At 48.2% G+C, this 20,457-nt stretch overlaps 1 protein-coding gene across 12 annotated transcripts in view; it reads right to left on the reverse strand.

Annotated features, from left to right (window-relative positions):
• Window positions 1-20,457, reverse strand: part of SIPA1L3 (signal induced proliferation associated 1 like 3) — a 312,053-nt gene that overhangs the window by 42,007 nt on the left and 249,589 nt on the right. For all 12 annotated transcript variants that reach the window (XM_059666685.1, XM_059666686.1, XM_059666687.1 and 9 more), the window contains 3 exons: window positions 14,594-14,721; window positions 9,859-9,977; window positions 6,192-6,619 (listed from right to left, as the gene is read on the reverse strand). In XM_059666685.1, coding sequence (XP_059522668.1) covers window positions 6,192-6,619; window positions 9,859-9,977; window positions 14,594-14,721 — 675 coding nt within the window. The remainder of the gene's footprint in view (window positions 1-6,191; window positions 6,620-9,858; window positions 9,978-14,593; window positions 14,722-20,457) is intronic.

The following is a 20,457-nucleotide window of genomic DNA, read 5'->3' on the forward strand; positions in this document are numbered from 1 at the left end:
CAAAAAACTTGCAGAAAACAACACTTCCTCTTCCACTGGACACTGATTCTCTGGTGGAATGGCAGCTACTCTGAGACTGTGAGGGGAGCTGGCCTGTAGTCTGATGGAGGCAGAACAAAAACAGGGAAAGAACATGGGTCCCTGGGTGAAGAACTTACCCAGTCCCGGGGGCCTCCATAACTTGGGATTTCATGTTCTATGAGCTAAGCGTCTTCCTTCAATTGAGCTGGGATTTTCTGTTACTTGTAGACAAAGAAATTCCCATGACTGTGTCCTTCTTCACCCTTGACAAGGCTCAGGACTAGATGGTGCCTCAGGGATGGCATGGTCTCAACCAAAAACTATTCTCCTGAACATGCTGTGCATCTCACTCAGTTCAGCCCCTTGAGGTGGGCACCCTTTCCCACACACCAATGGACATGAACAGTGCCAGGTGCCCAGTGCAGGGTGGAGTTCCTCACCTGCCTAGCAATCCAGAGTAAACATACTTTCTTTCGGAAGCACCAGGGTGGACAGGTGTCCTCCCTGGGCCTTAGCTTTTACCAGTGGCAGCACCAAGCAGTGGATGAGAACATGAGCCGTGCTGCTCACCTGACCCAGGTTCCGATCCCAGCTCCAACTGACACCTGCAACCTTTGCTCGAGTTCCTTCCCTCCCTCTGTGAGGCTCAGTTTCCTCTTCTGAGAAATGAGACAACAACGCACCTGCCTCATGAACTCATATGTGCAAAGTACTTGCATGGTCTGAGGAAACAGGGATGCGCTCCCCGAGTTGCAGTTATTATAAGGGGACATCATGGGTCCAGAGACTAAAAGCATGGGCTCTGGACTTGGCACTCTCACCCCACCTTCACCCACAGAGGCTAAGTTATATCTCAGGGAAGCACTGAAGATTTTGTTGGAGTAAAAGGTTTTGTAGCTTACAAAAATGGTTGAAAACCATAGGCTAGAATTCAGCCGTGGGCAAACTACGGCCCGCGGGCCGGATCCAGCCCGATTGAAATGAATAAAACTAAAAAAAAAAAAAAAGACCGTACCCTTTTATGTAATGATGTTTAGTTTGAATTTATATTAGTTCACACAAAACACTCCATCCATGCTTTTGTTCCGGCCCTCCGGTCCAGTTTTAGAACCCATTGTGGCCCTCGAGTCAAAAAGTTTGCCCACCCCTGAGCTAGATGGAGCAATCACACAGCTGTTTGGATATGTGCAATGCTCTGGTCTTGATGGGTGGCCTAGGGTGGGTGACAAGCACAAAGGGCACTGTGCTCCTGCCTTCAGGAGGAAGAGCAGTGGTGGAGCAGGAGACAGTGACAGTGCTGATTCCGCCAAGTGTGAACACGCCAGGCCCTGCTCTGAGCATCTTACAGCTGTCATTTCATTTAGTTAGCTCAGCAACCCCAAGAGGCAGGAACTACCACCATCCCCATGTTTCAGATGGGAAAACTGAAGCTCAGAGAGATTAAATAATTTCCCCAAATGACGTAGCTGGGAGGGAATGGAGCCAGGGTGCAAACCCAGATAGTCTGGCCCAAGAGAAAGAACCTGATTTTAACCACCAGCCTGTACTTTCAATGACAACAGAAGTCACAATCAATATGTAGTGAGTGATCAGAAAAATCTAGCAGCAGCTGATATTTTTGGACCCAGATATATCTCAGGCCCTGTGCTAGGTGCTTTATTATTTTTAAAAAATATATTTTATTGATTTTTTTACAGAGAGGAAGGGGGAGAGAGAGAGACAGACAGAGAGAGAGAGAGAGAGAGAGAGAGAGAGAGAGAGAGAGAGAGAGAGAGAGAGAGAGAATTAGAAACATTGGTGAGAGAGAAACATCGATCAGCTGCCTCCTGCACACCTCCTACTGGGGATGTGCCTGCAACCAAGGTATATGCCCTTGACCGGAATCGAACCTGGGACCCTTCAGTCTGCAGGCCAAAACTCTGTCCACTGAGCCAAACCAGTTAAGGCTGTGCTAGGTACTTTAATGCATAATGTCGGTTCATCCACATAGCCTTAGACCACAGAGCCTATCATTACCCCCATTTACAGATGAGGAAATGGAGCCTCAGAGAAACCGATGGAGATCACATGGCCGGTTAGTGGTAGAGCTGTGATCTGGACATAGTTAGAGCCTGGGAAATAACACTGCTCACCCAGATACCCTTAGGTGGGCCCCTGGTGCTTGACCTTAACTGCAGGACCAATCTCACCGTCTCTCCCTGGTGTGTGCCATGGCCCAAGAGTTAGTCAGCCCCTGCATGTGGCTGGAATAATGCTCCAGTGTAGTAGCCATGAGTGGCCGTATTCCACCCTGTGGCCTGGGAGCAGAAGTGGCAGGTCTTCAGAGAGTAGAAGCAGAGAGGCTATGGGGTCAAAGTCTATGAGGACCCAACCAGCGCTGGCCACCTCCACCAACCACTGCCCGCTCACCATCACAGCGGCCTCCTCCTGCCCACCCCCCAAATACAGCTGGAGGAGTCTGGGAATATCCGAGTGAGATCACAGCCCTCCACACGCCACCTGTAATGGCCCTCTGCCTTCCAGCTCCTTCCATTCTCCCTCCTACTCACTCTGCTCCAGTTGCATGGAACCTGTTCCCATACATGCCAGAAACATTTTACTGCAGGGCCTTTGCACTGCTCTCTCCCCCAAGATCTCTTCATGGTCCCACCTTCCCTGCGTTGGCCTGGGTTCCTCTTCCCAAGCTGACTGTGACTCTTGGAGGAGGTCTTTGGCATGTGTGACCCCAGTCTCCTGGCTAACACAGGTAGGGTGGGCCCCAATGGATCCTAAGGCCCTCACATTACCTTTCGGGGCTCTGCCCCCAGAAGGGTATCTGACGATTTCTGCAGCACAGCCCTGGGACGGGAAGCCACGTGCTTCCTGCCTGCCTGGGAACGCCCAGGTGTCAGCTCTACACGAAGCCGGAGCCTCTGATCGCTCCTGAACAGCTCTGACAAATTGCCCTGGAAACCCAGGAAGGTTTGGAGTGTGTGCTGCCTCAGGAGAGGGCAGGGGTCCAGGTGGCTGCTCGCCTGGGATCACACAGCCCACTGTGGTGCCCACAGTAGGTGCTGGCGCCTGGCAGTGTGCCTGGAAGCCAGGCTCTCATGACGAATGTCTGGGGGAGAGTCTGTGCACTGAAATCATCAGTGGGCACAAGCTGCTACAGGCTGCAGTGCCCTCCCCAGCATGGCTGGAGTGTAAGAGGGCATCCGTCTTTGTGGGGGTTCCCTGTTTGAGCATGACAAGGCCCATCCCTCAAATTTTGCCTGCAAACTCATTCCTACTACCCCCAAAATAATTTGCCCTAGAGTAGCCCCGAGTGTTCTCCTCCCCAGACCTTATCACCATCTGGCATGTTACTATTACATGGTAGCTCAGTTGTCTGCCTCACTCTCACCAGGAGAATATCAGCTCCATAAGGAAGTTGACTTAGTTTGACTGTGTTCCCTGCTGTATCGCCATTTTGGGAATAGTGCCTGGCACAAAGTGGGTGCTTTAATGGTCAAGCCTGCCCAGTCCTGCTCTTCTCTTCTCTCAAGAATCTCAAGCTCCCAGTCTGCAGCAGCATTTGGCCCTGACTCTTACATAGCTCACTGGCACTGTCCTGGACCCTTTCTGTCTCCCTCCTTATGTCCTGGCAGTACCACTTGTCTTGTCTTCTGATCCAGGCCTTCTTCCTTCTCATTCACATTCAGCCTCAGCCCCAGCATAGCACTTCAAAACATAGATTTCAAAACATGAATCTGTCTGCACTACCCTTTCTGCTGAAAACTTCCCTTGCTGCCCACAGCTCTTAGGATCAAATCCAAACTCCTTAATGTGGCTGAAAGGACCTTGCATGGTCTGCCCCCTGCTGACCTCCCCAAACTCAGTTGCCCCCTCAATTTCTACCCTTAAGCCTGGGGGGCCTGTTCAGCCACCTGAAGATACCCATTCTCTTTTTACCTCAGGATCTTTGCACATGCTACTTGTACAGGGACACCCTTTCCACACCCAATCTTTCCTTTCTCTTTTCAAAAATAACTGCCAAGACAAGGCAGAGGGAGGGCTTGAACACTGGTGGGCTGATTCTGGAGCCCACACTCTTACCTACCGTAAAGATGTTTCTTTAAATCAACTCATTTAATTTTCCTGAACTTGTCCAAGGCAATATCTATAAAATCAGAGAATGAGTGGCAACACTTTCTTTAATACTACCCATTAAAGCAAACATACATCCATTTCAAATACGTTTTCCTCCTGTACCACCCAAATCACCTAGAGCATTTTGGGAAATGCTGTTCCACATTAGAGCCTGGTTGCCTAGGAGAAAACTTCCGGAAGCAGCTTTAATGACTAGATAAGAATGATGTGCAATTAGCATCAATTGTCTGTATGCAAATTAAAGCTTGTAACCTTAGGGCCCTCTTTCCTAGCAGGCTCCCCCCCATGTTATTGTCCTCATTTCTAGGTTCAGTAAATCCTCTCAGACAAGGGTAATTTTATACCCACTTCCTGCCTCAGCCATAGTCTACTCCCCAGCGCTGCTACCTTTATGTCAAAGATTTTGCAACCCTATAGTTACTCAGGTCACTATCATAGGCCTGTGTCCAGCACAGGGGCCACTGCAGCGGACACCTGGAACATTTGTCTGACATTTGACATTTGTCTCAGCAATGATCTGATTCTCATCTGTCTCTCTCACTGGTGGTGGGCTGAGGTGTCTGGGACATAACAAATCCCTAAGAAGTATTTGTGAGCTAAGTGAATGGATAAATGAATGAATGAATGAATGAAGGAGCTGTGAGTTCCAATGAAAGACTATCTGTTTAGGGAGGCAGCCTGAGATGGAGACCAGGGACCGAGCTGGGACACTTCTCTCTCCCCACCACCCCCTTCTCCTGGGCCCCTTGACTCAGGATCTGTGCACTGAGGCAAGGGGAAGCAACGACTTACAGGTACTCTGAAATCCAAATTTGCCACACAACCACTGTGAAATCATGACATCACTTCAGGAGGTATCAAGCAGCATTCTAACATTTTAAAAAGACGAGACTACAACTAAGTGCTAAGTATTGTTTGGGAAATTTTTGCTTCACCTTTTTTTAAGGAGTGCTCAGAGAAGGGAAGGGAAGGGAGGCTGTGAGGCTGTGGCTTAAGGAGTTCTTAAGGGGTTCACCTTAGGGTCAGGCAGCTCAATAATCTTTGTCTGGAGTCATAGACCTCTGAAGGGGCCCATGGACCAGGCTGAGCCCCGTGGCTGCAAAAGAACTTTTTATCCTCTGCATTTTTCTGGGAGATGGTTCACTGCTTTCGTCAGATTCTCAAAGTGTGTGGTTTGGATTCCAGGTTGTTGGTTCTCCAGTGCCTGTTCTTTCTCATTCCCCTGCCAGTCTCTCTACCAGTGGTTCTCAAAGTGTAGTCCCAGGATCTACTGGGAACTTTAAAAAAATGCATATTCTTTGGCCCTTTTGACCTACTGAGTGGGACCCAGCTTCTGTGTTGACAGCCCTCCAGGGGATTATCTGGGGCTGAAAGGCTATAGACTTCATTGTCTCTGGATGGTCATGTGACACTGCTTGCTGAAGAAGGTTTTGGGAAAGCTTTTGTTTTCTCCATATAAAATGAGCTCTACAGATGCTGCAATCTTTCCTCTGCTCTCTGCCTCCACGTTCCCCAGGGGCTCCACAGCTACCCAGAGACCATGAAGTGGCAGCCTGTGTGGTAAGGATCGGGGAGCAGGAAGACACAGGGTACAGTCTGAGGCTCTCCCTGAGCTGCTGCATCAGCCAGGCTCTGTCCTCTTGGACTTTCCTTCAGGGTGCTCTTAAACCTCTATTTGTTTAAGCTGGTGTGGGTCAGGTTTCCCATAACCTCCAGCCAAACACACTCCTAACAGATGCATTCTGTGACCCCAGAAAGCATAAAAACCATGGGTCTCAGCAGAGGAAGAAAGAGACAGAGGACATCAGGGACAGATGAGACAACCAGCCAGGGGTTTCTCTCCCTCTATTATGTCTTTGAAGGCTGATGGATGGGTAGCAGGGGGTGCTCCATGAGCCTCCTAACTCTGTAAGCAAACTCTTGTATAAGCTCATATATTTGTGAGCATGTTTCTGAGGCTGGGACCCTGCCATCAAGCCTGTGGGGGAAGTAGAAAAGGGTCAGGATCCCCTGAAGGGCCCGGGCGAGGAGCAGCGCCTTACCTGGTCTGCCTTGGTGGGTTGCGATTGCCCCCGGTCAGGCCTGTAGGGGTGCTGGAGCCTGAGTTGTACAGCTTCGGTCGGTAGGCCTGGCTCTGGGCAGCAACCACAGGAGCAGGCGAGACCTCCCTTCGCCTGTCTGCATGATGGGAATGGCCAGTGGACTCACGCCCACCCCCACAAAGGCCAATACTTCCTGATGACTTGTGTGGCTTGGCCGGCCGAGGTGCCTTGGCCAGTGACATGCAGCTGGGGCTGGAGGTGTAGAGGGTGGTGTCAATGCCGCTGTCACTGGAGCCGCCCTTGGAGAGGGGGTCTTGCTCTGGCTCCAGAGGGTCCAGGGGGTCAAACCAGCGGTCATCACTGTGGCTGCTGGAGGCGTTGCTGGACAGGGTATTGCTGCTGGAATGACTGGAGTACTGAGGCTCTCCCTGGAGGCAAGAGAAGTGTCATCTCTAGATTCCAGTTTGGGGCAAACCTTCCCTCCCTGGGTCCTACTCCCCTGAGTGTGACCCCTGGAGCCAGACAACTTCCAACTCTGGCTCCCTTACTTACTGGCCATGTGACCTTGGGCAAGTACCTCAGTTTCCACATGTATAAAATGGGGTTGATACTAACTACTTCATGGGTCGCTTGGAGGGATGACATTATGTATGCAACAAGAGTTCACAGTTGAAGCTCAACATGTCCAAAACTCAGCTCCTGGCCTTCCCTCCTGAATCTGCCTCTCCCCCTCTCAATAATGGCACCACCATCCCTTCAGCTGTCCTACTCAAGAGCCTTGGAGTCACCCTGGACCTACTTTTGACCTCATACCATGCCCACTTCAATAGTAAATCTTGTTGCTAGCATCTTCAAAACTGATTAGAACTCACCACTCCTTCCGCGGCTCCATCCACTACCTCCCACAGTGGCTTCTTCCTAGTCTCCTTGCTCCTGTCTCCCGGCCAACCCTGCCTGTTTGTTCCCTATATGCACCCGCATCAGTTCATGTCTCTTCCCTGTTTAGAACCTTCCTGTGGTTCCATCTCACTCAGGGGGGAAGCAAGAGTCCTCACCAAGGCCCCCAAGTGATCTGGCCCCATGTTCTGGTCTCTAACTTTATCTCCCTCTACCTCTTGCTCACTTTGCACCAGCCACATGGGCCTCCCTGCTGCTCTTTGAGCATGCCAGGCACACATCCACTTCAGGGCCTTTGTACCTGCTGTCCTGCTGCCTGCAATTCTCTTCCCCCAGATGTCTTCATGGATTACCCCCTACTTCACTCACGGTTTTTGCTTAAAGGTCACCTCTTCAAAGACCGTTTCTAACCACCTCATCCTAAAGCACTTTTCCCCTTAACTGTGCTTTGTTTTCCTTTCCCAGCAAGAATCAGTTCTTGGTGTTACATGCTTTATCTGCTTACCTACTTATTGCTTGTTGCCCCTAATGGCATGTCAGCTTTGTGAGCACAGCGGCTGGTCTGTTTTCTTCATCATTGTGGCCCCAATGCCTGGCATGTTGCAAGTGCTCATCAAACACTCACTGAATGAATGGATGTGAAAAGACTGCCAAGTGCTCACCAAAACTATCTCCTTCTGGGCACACAGGACTACATTTCCCAGCTTCCTTTGCAGTGAGGTGTGGTCAAGGATGAAGTCCTGGCCACGGCAATATAAGTGACAGTGATTTTTGCTATTTCCATGCTTGGACTACAAAAACTTCCCACATGAACCTCTCTCCCTCCCATCCCCTGCCTTGGAAAGTGGCAGGGCAGGAACCCAGCAGAGGGATCCAAGGCCCTGAGGGACAGTGAGGCCACACGATGATGTTAGAGACCAGAACATGGGTTCCTGAATCACCATGTGGAGAGCTGCTCTCTGAATACCTGCACTGAACTGTTACATGAGAGGGAAATACACTGGTTTGTGTGAGGTCACTAAGACAGCCTGCCATAGCTGTCATAGCTGTTAACCTACTGCCATAGACTGGATGTTAACCTACTCCCCCCAAATTTCTATGTTGAATCCTAATCCCCAGTGTGATGGTATTAGGAGGTAGTACCTTTGGGAGGTGATTAGGTCATGAGGGTGGAACTCTCATGAATGGAATTGTTAAGTCCTTATATATATTTACCTATGTATTCCTATATCTACACTAATAAAAGAGAAACATGCAAATTGGTGTCACTCCACTATGCCCACCAGCCAATCAGAGCAACTATGCAAATCAACCCAACAAAGATGGCAGTTAATTTGCATAAGCAGGCATGGAGCAAAGACTGAAGGCTTCGGCTGGAGTGAAGACTGAAGACTGAAGACTGAAGAGGCTTGGCTTCTCCGCTGCAGCCGAACCAAAGGCCTGGGTCCTGGGTGCTGGAGGAAAACCGGTGCCAGCAGCCAGGGGAAGATTCGTTGCACAAATCTTCGTGCAACGGGCTTCTAGTATATTTATATTCCTCATGAACAGGGTTATAAAATCCACATGGATATTTATGTCCTTATAAAAGGAACCCCAGAGAGCTCCATCACACATTCCACCCCATGGGGTGAGAAGGCTGCCTATGAATTAGGAAACGGGTCTTCACCAGACACTGATCTGCCTGCACCTTGATCTTGGACTTCCCACCCTTCCAGAACTATGAGAAATAAATATCTGCCCTAGCTGGTTTGGCTCAGTGGCTAGATCATCAGCCTGCTGACTGAAGGGTTCCAGGTTTGATTCTGGTCAAGGGCATGTGCCCAGGTTGCAGGCTTGATCCCCATTGGGGGTCGGGCAGGAGGCAGCTGATCAATGATTCTCTCTCATCATTGATGTTTCTCTCTCTTTCTCCCTCTCCCTTCCTCTCTGAATTCAATAAAAATATACTAAAAAAGAAAAAAAATATCTATTAATATAAGCTAACCTAGTATATGGCATTTTTGTTACAGAGCCTGAGCTGATGAAGATACTTACCATGACTGATGAAATAATAAGGAAAGTGGGGCTTGAGAAGCTAAAGTGATTTAAAAAAAATATATATTTATTGATTTCTGAGAGGGCGAGGGAGAGAGAGATAGAAACATCAATGATGAGAATCATTGATTGATCAATGGGGGCAATGGGGACAATGGGGATCAAGCCCGCAACCTAGGCATGTGCCCTTGACTGGAATCAAACCTGGGACCCTTTAGTCTGCAGGTTGATGCTCTAGCCCAGGGGTGGGCAAACTTTTTGACTCGAGGGCCACAATGGGGTCTTAAACTGGACCGGAGGGCCGGAACAAAAGCATGGATGGAGTGTTTTGTGTGAACTAATATAAATTCAAAGTAAACATCATTACATAAAAGGGTACAGTCTTTTTTTTCAATAGTTTTATTCATTTCAAATGGGCCGGATCCGGCCCGCGGGCTGTAGTTTGCCCACGGCTGCTCTAGCCACTGAGCCAAACCAGCTAGGGCTGAAGTGATTTGCTCTGGATGACATAGTTGGTGAGCCAGGATGTGCACCTGGCTGGTTCTAACTCTAGCATTTAGCCCTCTGATCGAGTGAAAGTTAGCAAAGGTAGAGAGAATGTGCTCACATGTGGAGTTGAGAGGCCCAGGCAGGTAAAGCTGCCCGGCCCAAAGCAGTCATGGCAAGCCGAGCAGCCAAATTAGCTAATTCCTACAGCTCTGACTCCCCAGGGTGAGGCAGTGGGGCCCACACTCACTTTGGAATGCCTGTTGGGGGAATCTTTGCCTGCTGCATCCTGCCTGGAGGCGTGCTTGCTCCCACTGGTTCCAGCCAGGGCTGAGAGCCGGGCCTGGGCAGGCACATGCCACAAAGGCTCTGCAGGAAGACAGGAGACACATCAGTGGTTAGAGATGACTCAGGTCTGTCCCAAGTCCATCCAAAGAATCTGGCCCTAAATATGGTTTGTGATGGAGCCATCTCTCTGCCGGCTTGTCTGCTCAGCGCACACAGGGCCATGACTCCATCAATGTATGTCTTGTGGGTATAACAACACTCAGTAATGGAACAGTTACAAAGCTTTTACTCTGTGCTAGGCCCCACTCTAGTGCTTTGCATGGGTGAACTCATCGAAGCCTTACAACAATCCTCCATCTTTATTCCCAAAGGAGATTGAGCACATTTTCATCCTTACTAACCATTTGTATGTATTTCATAAATTACCTGCTTGCACACTTTATCCAGTTTTCCATGGAATTGACTATTTTTTATCTTATTGGTGTATAGGATTCTTTACATATGCAAGGTAGCAATCTTTTGTTGGTTAAATGAACATAATTTCTTTTTGTTTAATGAAAATGGGATAATAATAAACACTGTCCTACAAGTTGATTTTCACTTTACAATATACTTACATTTTGAAAAAGTGTAGGATTGTCTGGGACAGAATTATACAAGTGGAATTGCTGGTTCAAATGTGAAACAGATTTAAAATCGTGATGGTTGGTATGGGCATAAATTAGTCTAAACTCCTAAAACAAGTGAGCCTGAATTGAGCATCTGACCTTAAAAACAACAACAACAAAAACGCCACAAAAATAAAACCACCAAGGGAGGACTAGTTAGTATCTATTAATCTTTTAAATGCTCTGGGGAAGGTGGGCTGCCGGTGGGTCACTGCAGAGAGCAGCCTGTCTGGCACAGGCAAGGTGTCACTGTCTGTGTGGCTTTCACTTGGGAACCATGGACATAAGAGAGCAGGGAGGGTGGCCACCTGCTCTGCCTCTGGAGATGATTATCCTCTTTGGAGCATCCCATACCCCCAGAAGGTGCTGGTCTCCTGGGAGGCGGCCAACTCATGCCAGGAAACCACATTTCTACAGAGAGCCAAGCCTGTGGCTGTCACATCCAGCCTTAAGTACCATTTATGACACACGTATTTCTGCCTCTGGCCTAGACTCTCCCCTGACTTCAGGCTGGTATATATGGCTGGGCACCTCCCACTGAACATGGCCAAAGCCAGCTCCTTATCTTCTTCCAAACCTGAATCTCTCAGTCTCTCCTGCTCAATCAATGGCTGCTCTTATCCTTTCAGCTCCTCAGGCCAAAAACCTGGTATCACCCTTGATTCCTTTCTCTCTCGCCCACATTGAGGCATCAGGAAATTCTATCAACTCTACCTTCAAAATGAGAAAAAGAAATTAAAAACCCACAAAAACACCAAAAAAATTTACCTTCAAGTGACCATATCCAGAACCCACCCATCTTTCCCCCTCCACTGTTCCCACTCTGTAGCAACAGAGATCCTGTGATCACCTGAAGCAGATCCCATCCCATCTGTGCATCACACCTTCTGTCCCTGTCACCTTCCATCAGGTCTATATATGGGTCTTCTACTGTTCCTCCAACACCAGAGTTATGCTAGCTCAGGGTCATTGACTAGCTCTTCCCTCCTCTGGAATGTTATCCTAGCTGGCTCCTTTGCCTGATTTGCTCAGAGATTCTCCCAAATGCCACCAATCTCTCTCAGCACTGTTAGTTCCCACTTGATACTCAGCATCATGGGTGAGTACTTATCATTGCCCATCTTTTCCAGCAGACTGTCAGGGCATGTGCCTGCTTGGCTCACACCACATCCCTGGTACTCAGCCTGGTGTACTGTTAGTGAAGGGCTAGGTTCCTTCCCCTCCCCGGCTGCCTCAGTGTCCCTGGTTCTGCCCTTGGCTGGCCCTAAGCCTGGGCCCTTCACTGACCCTCTGAACTGCCCCCCAGTGACCTGACTCTCATGCTTCACCTTTCACATGCTGAAACCATGGCCATGCATGGACTCGGGGTAGCTGGTGATCCTTGGGACACCTTCTCAGCCTGGGTGCTCTGAGGCTTGAGAAACGACCACACTCTGTGGGTGAGGAATTGTGGGTTAAGGAGAGGTTCTAGAACCCGACAGGCCTTGGTTCAAATCTTAATGCTGCCACTTATCAGCAGGAACCTTGGCCAAGTGACCACCTTTCTGTGCCTCATCTTCCTCATTTCTAATGGGGTAGTAAAAAGTGCCCATTCTAGCCCTAGCTGGTTTGGCTCAGTGGATAGAGCGTCAGCCTGTGGACTGAAGGGTCCTGGGTTCGATTCTGGTTAAGGGCACATGCCTGGGCTGTGGGCTCAAACCCCAGTAGGGGGGGGGGTGCAGGAGGAACCTGGTTACTGATTCTCTCTCATCATTGATGTTTCTATCCCTCTCCCTCTCCCGTCCTCTTTGAAATCAATAAAAATATTTTAAGAAACGTGCCCATTCTATTGTGTTCCTAAGGTGATTAAATAGGAGGAAATGTGGAATATCCAGTATTGTGTCGGGCATACAACAAGCACACAAAACCCTGTTGCTGTTACTAAGATTACTATCATCTGATCAGGGCTGGGCACGTCCTCATGTCTGTCATGGTGCCTGACTCCTCCCAGCCTGAACCACCTTTTTTTCTGGATTTTCAATACATTCCAGATTTCATGATGCTTGCCCTGATTGTGGGGGGAAGGGCTAGAGGAGTGGGATAAGGTGTCAGTCGATTTATAACAAGGTCCCAAGTAAGTGACAGGGGACCCGAGCTCTAGGAGACAGAAGAAACAAGGATAATGGTGAGTTTCTGTGACACTTTATTTGGGGCCCATGGTGAATGCTAGAAAAATTTCCTCCTCATTTACACTTTAGTATAATGAGATCACCAAGCAACACTTTTCTCTTCTTCTGAACTGGGCGGGGTGGGAAAAAAAAGATGCAAATCTGTTTGTCTTGGAGCCAAGATCACAGACTTGCAGGCAGGGACAGGCAGGACCAGGGGTGTTTACAGGCCCTGGAGGGCAACCTACTTGCCTGAAGTCCATCTGTTTTCCTGGTTTAAGGACACCATGGGGCTGGGATGCCAAGGACTTCCCTAGGCCACCAGTCCTGGGCTATGAAACCTCTTCCCTGCCCTACGAAGCCTGGGGAAGCTGGTAGCGTGCTGACATGGTCATCCTGAGCTGCCTGGAAATTCTGTAAGATCCCCTAAGCAGACATCTCCACCTCTTCCCCTCTAACGTCTGATAATTTCACTGGTTTTCTTTCTTTAGAATCTACCCATTCATCTAGTGGTTCTCAGACTTCAAAGCGGCAATAGTTTGTTATGCAAAATTATGTTGAAAATAATCATCTTAGTGTATGCACCCATGATAATCATTACAGATCTATGATAATAAAAGCATAATATGCTAATTAAACCAGACATCCTTCCAGATGTCCTTCCAGTTGACCTTCCGGACAAAGCCAGTGCTGTGAGGGAAGCCCAGGTCCCATATGCCAGAGGGAAGCTGGTGCTGGCAGCCAGGGGAAGGAAGGCCTACTCTTGCATGAATTTCGTGCATTGGGCCTCTAGTAGGAGAACAGACAGATGAGAAGATGCTTAGTCTCCTCAGGCACCAAAAAAGTGCAAATTAAAACCACAATGTCCTGCAACTACTACATGGCTGAAATAAAAAGGTTGGTGAGGACATGGAGCAACTACAACTCTCAGATGTCACAGGTGGGGGTGTGAAATGGTTTGTCACTTTGGGAAAAGGTTTGGCAGTCTCTTATTAAGTTAAACATATGACCCAGCGATTCCACTCCCAGGTATATACCCTACAAATGTGTGAGCCTGTGCTTATCAAAAGACAGACACAGTGCTCATCTTCAGCAGCACCAGTCTAAGCAGTGCCAAACTGGAAACCACTCAAATGTCCATCAGCATTAGAATGGAGTAGTCAGTGGTCGGTCATTTAGATAATGGAATGAGAACTACTCAGAAACTGTGTTGCTATATACAATCACATGGCCACCTTTCACCAACGTAATATTGAGTAACAGAAGCCAGACTCATGCATTTAGCATGAGTCTACATTCTGTAACATGAAATTCAAAACCAGGTAAGACGAAGTTAGGCTGTGAGAAGCAAGATGGGGTGGCCTGCGTGGGGTGTTGACTGGGAGGGGCCCAGGCCATGTTCTTGCCCTGGGTGTGGAACACGGCATGCTAGCTTTGTGATATGTCATCACACTGGACATTCATGATTTGGGCTCTTTTATCGGTATATGCTGTACCTGTGTAATAGTCAATAATATAAACCAGGAGGGTCTGTGCAATGAAAAGCCTCAGAACCAAGTGGGTTCTGCTTCCCAAGAGCAACACTTTCAGTCCTTTCAACTCTTTCCTCTGGCAGTTGCCACCTTCATGTCACACATCTGTACTTGAATCTTGACAGACAATGTTGGCAGACACCCTGCTGATGCCCTGTCTGGGTGGAGAAGGATTGCTCCGTGGTTCCCAGTGCTCTGCAGGAGACCCCTCTAATCTATGTGTGGCCCTTAAAATTTTCCTGTATGTTTTAGCCATCTGCCAGAAGGAGGGCGTTGCCCGTCAAGCTGTGAGTAGAGGTCCTGTAGGGTGAAGTGGGAGGGAACAGCTGGCCCAGGGAAGCCTTCCCTACCTGGCTTCTGGCGCTCCATCGTGCTCTCCTGGCTGGTCAGTCCACCTGAGGAGGAGTCCCCGCTGGATGTCCCGTCGTGGCCAAAGTGGGGATCGAAAGACAGCAGTGGGTGTGGGGCAGCCACGTACCTGCAGGGGAGTGAGAGGAGGCAAGTGCAGGGTGAAGGGCTGGTGTGTCAAAACCACCTGTGAGTCTCCAGTGGGTTTTAAGCACAGGAGAGCCCAAGTGGAGGGAGGCTAGATGAGGCTAAATGTGCTGTAGCCTGAGGGAGAAGGCCAAGGAGCTGCTGGTGGCAGGGAGTGCTGGGCCAGGAGGGGTCCTCCAGGGAGGAGGAGGAGCAGAAGCCACTTAGGTCGATGGCCCTACCCACAGGCTCTTCAGGGGTCCTGTGTTTTGGCTGTAAAATGGGGTGAGCTGTTGTCAGCAGCTCCTCACCCAGGCCTGTCTTGGGCTTCCTCTCTCTGGTGGGGAAGAGCAGGATAAGGCAGTATATGTGTACACATAGGAGCCCTGGAGCCAGTAGGTTGGGGTTTAAACCTCACCACTGCCTCTTGCCCAGCCAGGCAGTCAATTTTTCAGCTTGGAGCCTCAGTTTGCCTACTTGTCAAGAGGTGCTCACAACAGCCTCTTTCTTGTGGGACTGAATGACTTAGCCTGAGGCTGACATATGACCCAGGGTGAGCCGGGACAACTGGCCTTCAGACTCTGGAGGAAGGCACTGTGGGAGCTGTGGACGCAGGTCTCAGAACTAGGCGATCTTGGCTCAAACCTTAGTTCCATCCCTTACGAGCAGCATAAATCATAGGTTTCCGTTTTTCAAGCTTTAGTTTTCCCATTGGAAAAAAGGGATAACGTTTTCTACCACACAGGGTGTGGAACAAGTGAAATAGTTATCTCCTAGTCAGAGAATCTCCTGGAGGCTGGCTCCGCACACCCACAGGCCATGGCTCAGATTTGAGATGTGACAGAAGTCTCACCCTGGGCCTCAATCCCAGCGGCATTCTCTATGCCCTGGAGTGAATCCGATGAGCACCTCCTAATGTCCATTCCACCACACATCAGAGCCCATCATGAAGGAAACCTGCCTTGGTTCAGGGACAGGCAAATGACACAATTTTGGCCACTGAGATGGGAGAGCATGTGAGTTAAGACTCACACAAAATACTCTGGCTTTCCACCTGGGAAGCAGGTAGCAGGATGACACTTTCTGGCCCCTTTAGATTGACCGGGTGGGCTGTGTGACTAGATCTCGCAGGGGAATGACTGGGAGGTGGTGGTACCTGTGTCCTGAGAGGTGTCCTGCCAACTGACAGTGGAGCTGCAGTGTGAGTGTGAAACAAACCTTTACTGATATAAGTCACTGAGAGTTTCAGATGTCTGTTACTCAGCATAACCTGACTGAAATGGCGATAGTCCGCTGGGGCATGGGGGAGAGCTTCTGGGAAAAGTCTCTTGCTATTAAGAGAGATGATGAGGAAAGATGGCCTCTCTTCTTAATCCAGGCATTGCTGGGTCCAGATATAACGCCATGAGTCTGTGCTGGCCTCTCATGACAGCCTGAAGATGGATGAGGCCAATGCTGAGGGTGGAAAGGAGGAGGCGGAGGAACGAGGCCCTCGATAATGCTGTCACAATACCTGATTAAGCCTCCCCAAAGCCTGTTCTGCCTCTGAGCCTCCTTTTCTGTGAGATGATAAATTCCTACAATGTTTGCATCAGCCAAACTTCAGTCACTTGCACCCCATGGACACAGGCCCTGTCCTCTGGGGGTTACTGAGCCTCTTTTTATCAGGTGGATGCTGACATTCCCCATTCGGCCACTTGTGTCCATATGCAAGTAGGGTGATAACCTGGGACCCCCAACATCCCAAACAGAAGTTAACTTCTCCAAGGTCGTCTTGCCAGCCACAAAGCCAGGGTTGCCTCTGCAAAGACAACTCCAAACCCCTAGGCTTCAACGTCACCAGGGCAGCAGATGGGTGCTTCAGTGGTGCACTGGATTTTCTGAAAACTCAACCCTACTTGCCTCCCCAGAGTGTACATATTATCCCTGCCCTCCCAGACCTTGACTTCTAATGCCTCCAGGAAAAGGAGAGCCCAAACAATAAAATGCATAAGCAATCTTCACCTTAAGGGTGACCTGGTAAAATGTGGCTCCACCACAGCTGGAAATTGAAGTATGGACATGTTTATTCTATTTTTTCAAAATGTCTGTATCATATCCTGAGCACTAAAGGAAGACATCAGCAGTGGCTGGGGTTGGCAGAGGAAAGTGGAAGGTATGAGTAGTAGACATGCAGGTGGCTCCCCCAATATCTATTCTCTGCTTCTGCCCTGCTAACAGAATCCCAACTATATTTGGGGCAGCATCAGCTAACAAACAGACTACATTTCCCAGACTCTCTTGCAGTTCTGGCCAATGAGTTAAAGTGCTGCATGTGACATTCAGGAAATCTCTGGAGGTGTGTTGTGGGTGCCACTGCCTCATCATCTCCTAAAGCGGAAGCTCCAGCAGCCACTTTAAGTCCAACAGGCAACAGGCCAAGGATGGCAGAGCATTGGTGAGGAGGAGCCTGGGTCTCTGACAATGTGGGAGAAAGAAAGAAACTATTTCATCTGAATATCTGCTTTCTATATTATGCAGCTAAACCTAATCCTAACTTTAGTGGGACATACAGTCAAACCTCTGTTCTCAAACATGTCCCAACTCAAACACTTTGGTTCTCGACCAAGTTGTTCACTGAAAACATGTCTCCATTTTCTAACACAATTTCAGTTCTCAACCTGATAACCCTTCATGCTGAAACATCAGCATGACAAAAAGCACCCCTCAGGCTACACCTCAGGAAATTGGGCTGTGAATATTTTCATGTTCTCTCTTCTCTCTTCTCTCTCTCTCTCTCTCTCTCTCTCTCTCTCTCTCTTGCTGCTGGTGAAATAGACCATTAGCACAATTTTAAAACATAAACAGGCCATGAGTATGCTGATGTTGCTAAGGATATGAAAGTGGTCACAAAACAACAATCACAGGCATTAAGGAGGTAGAAAAACTGTTGTTCATTTAAATAAAGGAAAAGCAGTTTGCCAGTGGTGACAGCATTTCGGAGGCAGTGATATGTGAAAAAGGGGTCTGGAACGTATTAATTCAATTGATGTTATTTCTAATGGGAAAAATGATTTGGTTTTCAAACAAATCGCTTCTCAAATAGCCTTCTGGAACGAATTAAGTTCGAAAACCGACAGCCTGCTGGCCTAGAGGTCAAATCCTGCCAGGGTCCAGCCCCAGCGGGTCCAGGGGTCCCCAAAGGTGTAGACGGAGTCGGCGAAGAAGGAATGACACGGAGACAGCGTTCAGTTGATCAGCAGCCTAGCCAGGATCTCTAGCCAGGATCTCCAGCCAAGTTCTGGTCTGGATCTCCAGAGAGGTTCTGCTTCGGATCTCCAGCCAGGTTCTGTGGCCATGTTCCCTCGCTAGGTTCTCCAGGCAGGTTCTGTCTGAGATCTCCAGCCAGGTTCGGTCACCAGGTTCTAGTCAGGCTCTCTTGCCAACCTCTGCAGTCAGGTTCAGTCCAGGATCCCTTGCCATGTTCTCTCCATCGAAGCTCCTCCATCTCCAGGTTCCGCGTAGGTTCTGTCTTCTGAATTCTGTCTTCTGTCTCTAGAGAATGTTCTGTGTAGGTTCTGTGCCTAGGCTCTGTCTCTCTTGGTCCTGTCTTCCAAGCCCTGTGTTCTCAGTTCTGTCTTGTTACATCTGTATTTATACCAGTTCATTTTAATCCTGTCAATCTCTATTACAAAGGTTAGGGCGTTTCTTATCTCCATTCCAGGGAGTAAAGATTATGTAGCTTAAGCATGATTGTGCGTAGTTAAAGTGATTAATTACCCGCCTGGCACTTAGTTGAGGGGTTTTATTCCCTCCCTAACTTCAGGGGAAAATCCCTACTTGGGGATTCAACCTTTCTCGGAGAGGTGACCTTGGTTAAAACACAGCGCCAAGAAGGTGAGCAAACATATTAAGAACCGTATGCCATATATGCCAGGTCCCTTGAAACAGCAAGGATGGACCGGCTCCCGGCAAAATCCCCCTAGTATTAACTACAACAATCAAGGCTTAACTATAGGAGGTCTGCACACAAAGACCACTAGGGGGTGCACCAAGAAAGCATAAAAAAAAATGCGGAGACAAAGAAACAGGACAAAACTGTCAATGGAGGATATTCAGTTCAGAACCACACTTTAAAGGTCTCTCAAGAACTGTCTAGAAGCTGCTGATAAACTTAATGAGATCCTCAACAAATCTAATGAGACCCTCGATGTTATGATAAAGAACGAACCAGAAATTAAACATACACGGACTGAAATAAAGAATATTATACAGACTCCCAACAGCAGACCAGAGGAGCGCAAGAATCAAGGCAAAGATTTGAAATGCAAAGAAGCTAAAAACACCCAACCGGAAAAGCAAAATGAAAAAAGAATCCGAAAATACAAAGATAGTGTAAGGAGCCTCTGGGACAGCTTCAAGCGTACCAACATCAGAATTATAGGGGTGCCAGAAGAAGAGAGAGAGCAAGATATTGAAAACCCATTTGAAGAAATAATGACAGAAAACTTCCCCTACCTGGTGAAAGAAATAGACTTACAAGTCCAGGAAGCACGGAGAACCCCAAACAAAAGGAATCCAAAGAGGACCACACCAAGACACATCATAATTAAAATGCCAAGAGCAAAAGACAAAGAGAAACTCTTAAGAGCAGCAAGAGAAAGAAACTCAGTTACCTACAAGGGAGTACCCATACGACTGTCAGCTGATTTCTCAACAGAAACTTTGCAGGCCAGAAGGGGATGGCAAGAAATATTCAAAGTGATGAATACCAAGAACCTACAACGAAGATTACTTTATCCAGCAAAGCTATCATTCAGAACTGAAGGTCAGATAAAGAGCTTCACAGATAAGGAAAAGCTAAAGGAGTTCATCACCACCAAACCAGTATTATATGAAATGCTGAAAGGTATCCTTTAAGAAGAGGAAGAAGAAGAAAAAGGTAAAGATACAAATTATGAACAACAAACATGCATCTATCAAAAAGTGAATCTAAGAATCAAGTGAACAAATAATCTGGTGATCATAATAGAATCAGGGACATAGAAAGGGAATGGACTGACTATTCTTGGGGGGGAAAGGGGTGTGGGAGATGCGGGAAGAGACTGGACAAAAATCGTGCACCTATGGATGAGGACAGTGGGTGGGGAATGAGGGCAGAGGGTGGGGCGGGAACTGGGAGAAGGGGAGTTATGGGGGGAAAAAAGAGGAACAAATGTAATAATCTGAACAATAAAGATTTAATTAAGAAAAAAAAAAGTTCGAAAACCGAGGATCCACTGTATTTACTATGCTTCATCTCTCAGCTACTGTCCTCAATCAAGACAACCTGTACTTTGTCCATTCATATAATAATCCCAGTGCAAAATGAATGACCTATGCTGACCATTCTTTGGGGTGCTAAATAAGTCCCATTCAGGGCCATTCTATTACTGCCATATCTGGTCAAGTTGATTGGAAATCAGGACATTCCAGCATCTCACCATGTACAGCTCTGGGCAAAAATCCCTAGAACAAGAGATCAAATATATATTTAATATCTTCTGAGAAAATATAATGTATTCTTATCTTTTTTCAGAATTGGAAATCACTTCAAAACTAAAGGGTTTGAAGTTTTAGTGAGGAACTAACCAGCAGCAGTTTCAAGAGCCTCCATGCACCAAGGACATACTGACTGATCCTGGGAAAGCCAAGGTGGGGGTTGCCTTAAGATCAGCAGGGTTGGGCTACTGGAATAGAGCTTCTCACTTGGCCACAGAGG

This window comes from Myotis daubentonii, chromosome 15 (genome assembly GCF_963259705.1).
Source record: "Myotis daubentonii chromosome 15, mMyoDau2.1, whole genome shotgun sequence".
NCBI classification, from domain to species: Eukaryota; Metazoa; Chordata; class Mammalia; order Chiroptera; family Vespertilionidae; genus Myotis; species Myotis daubentonii.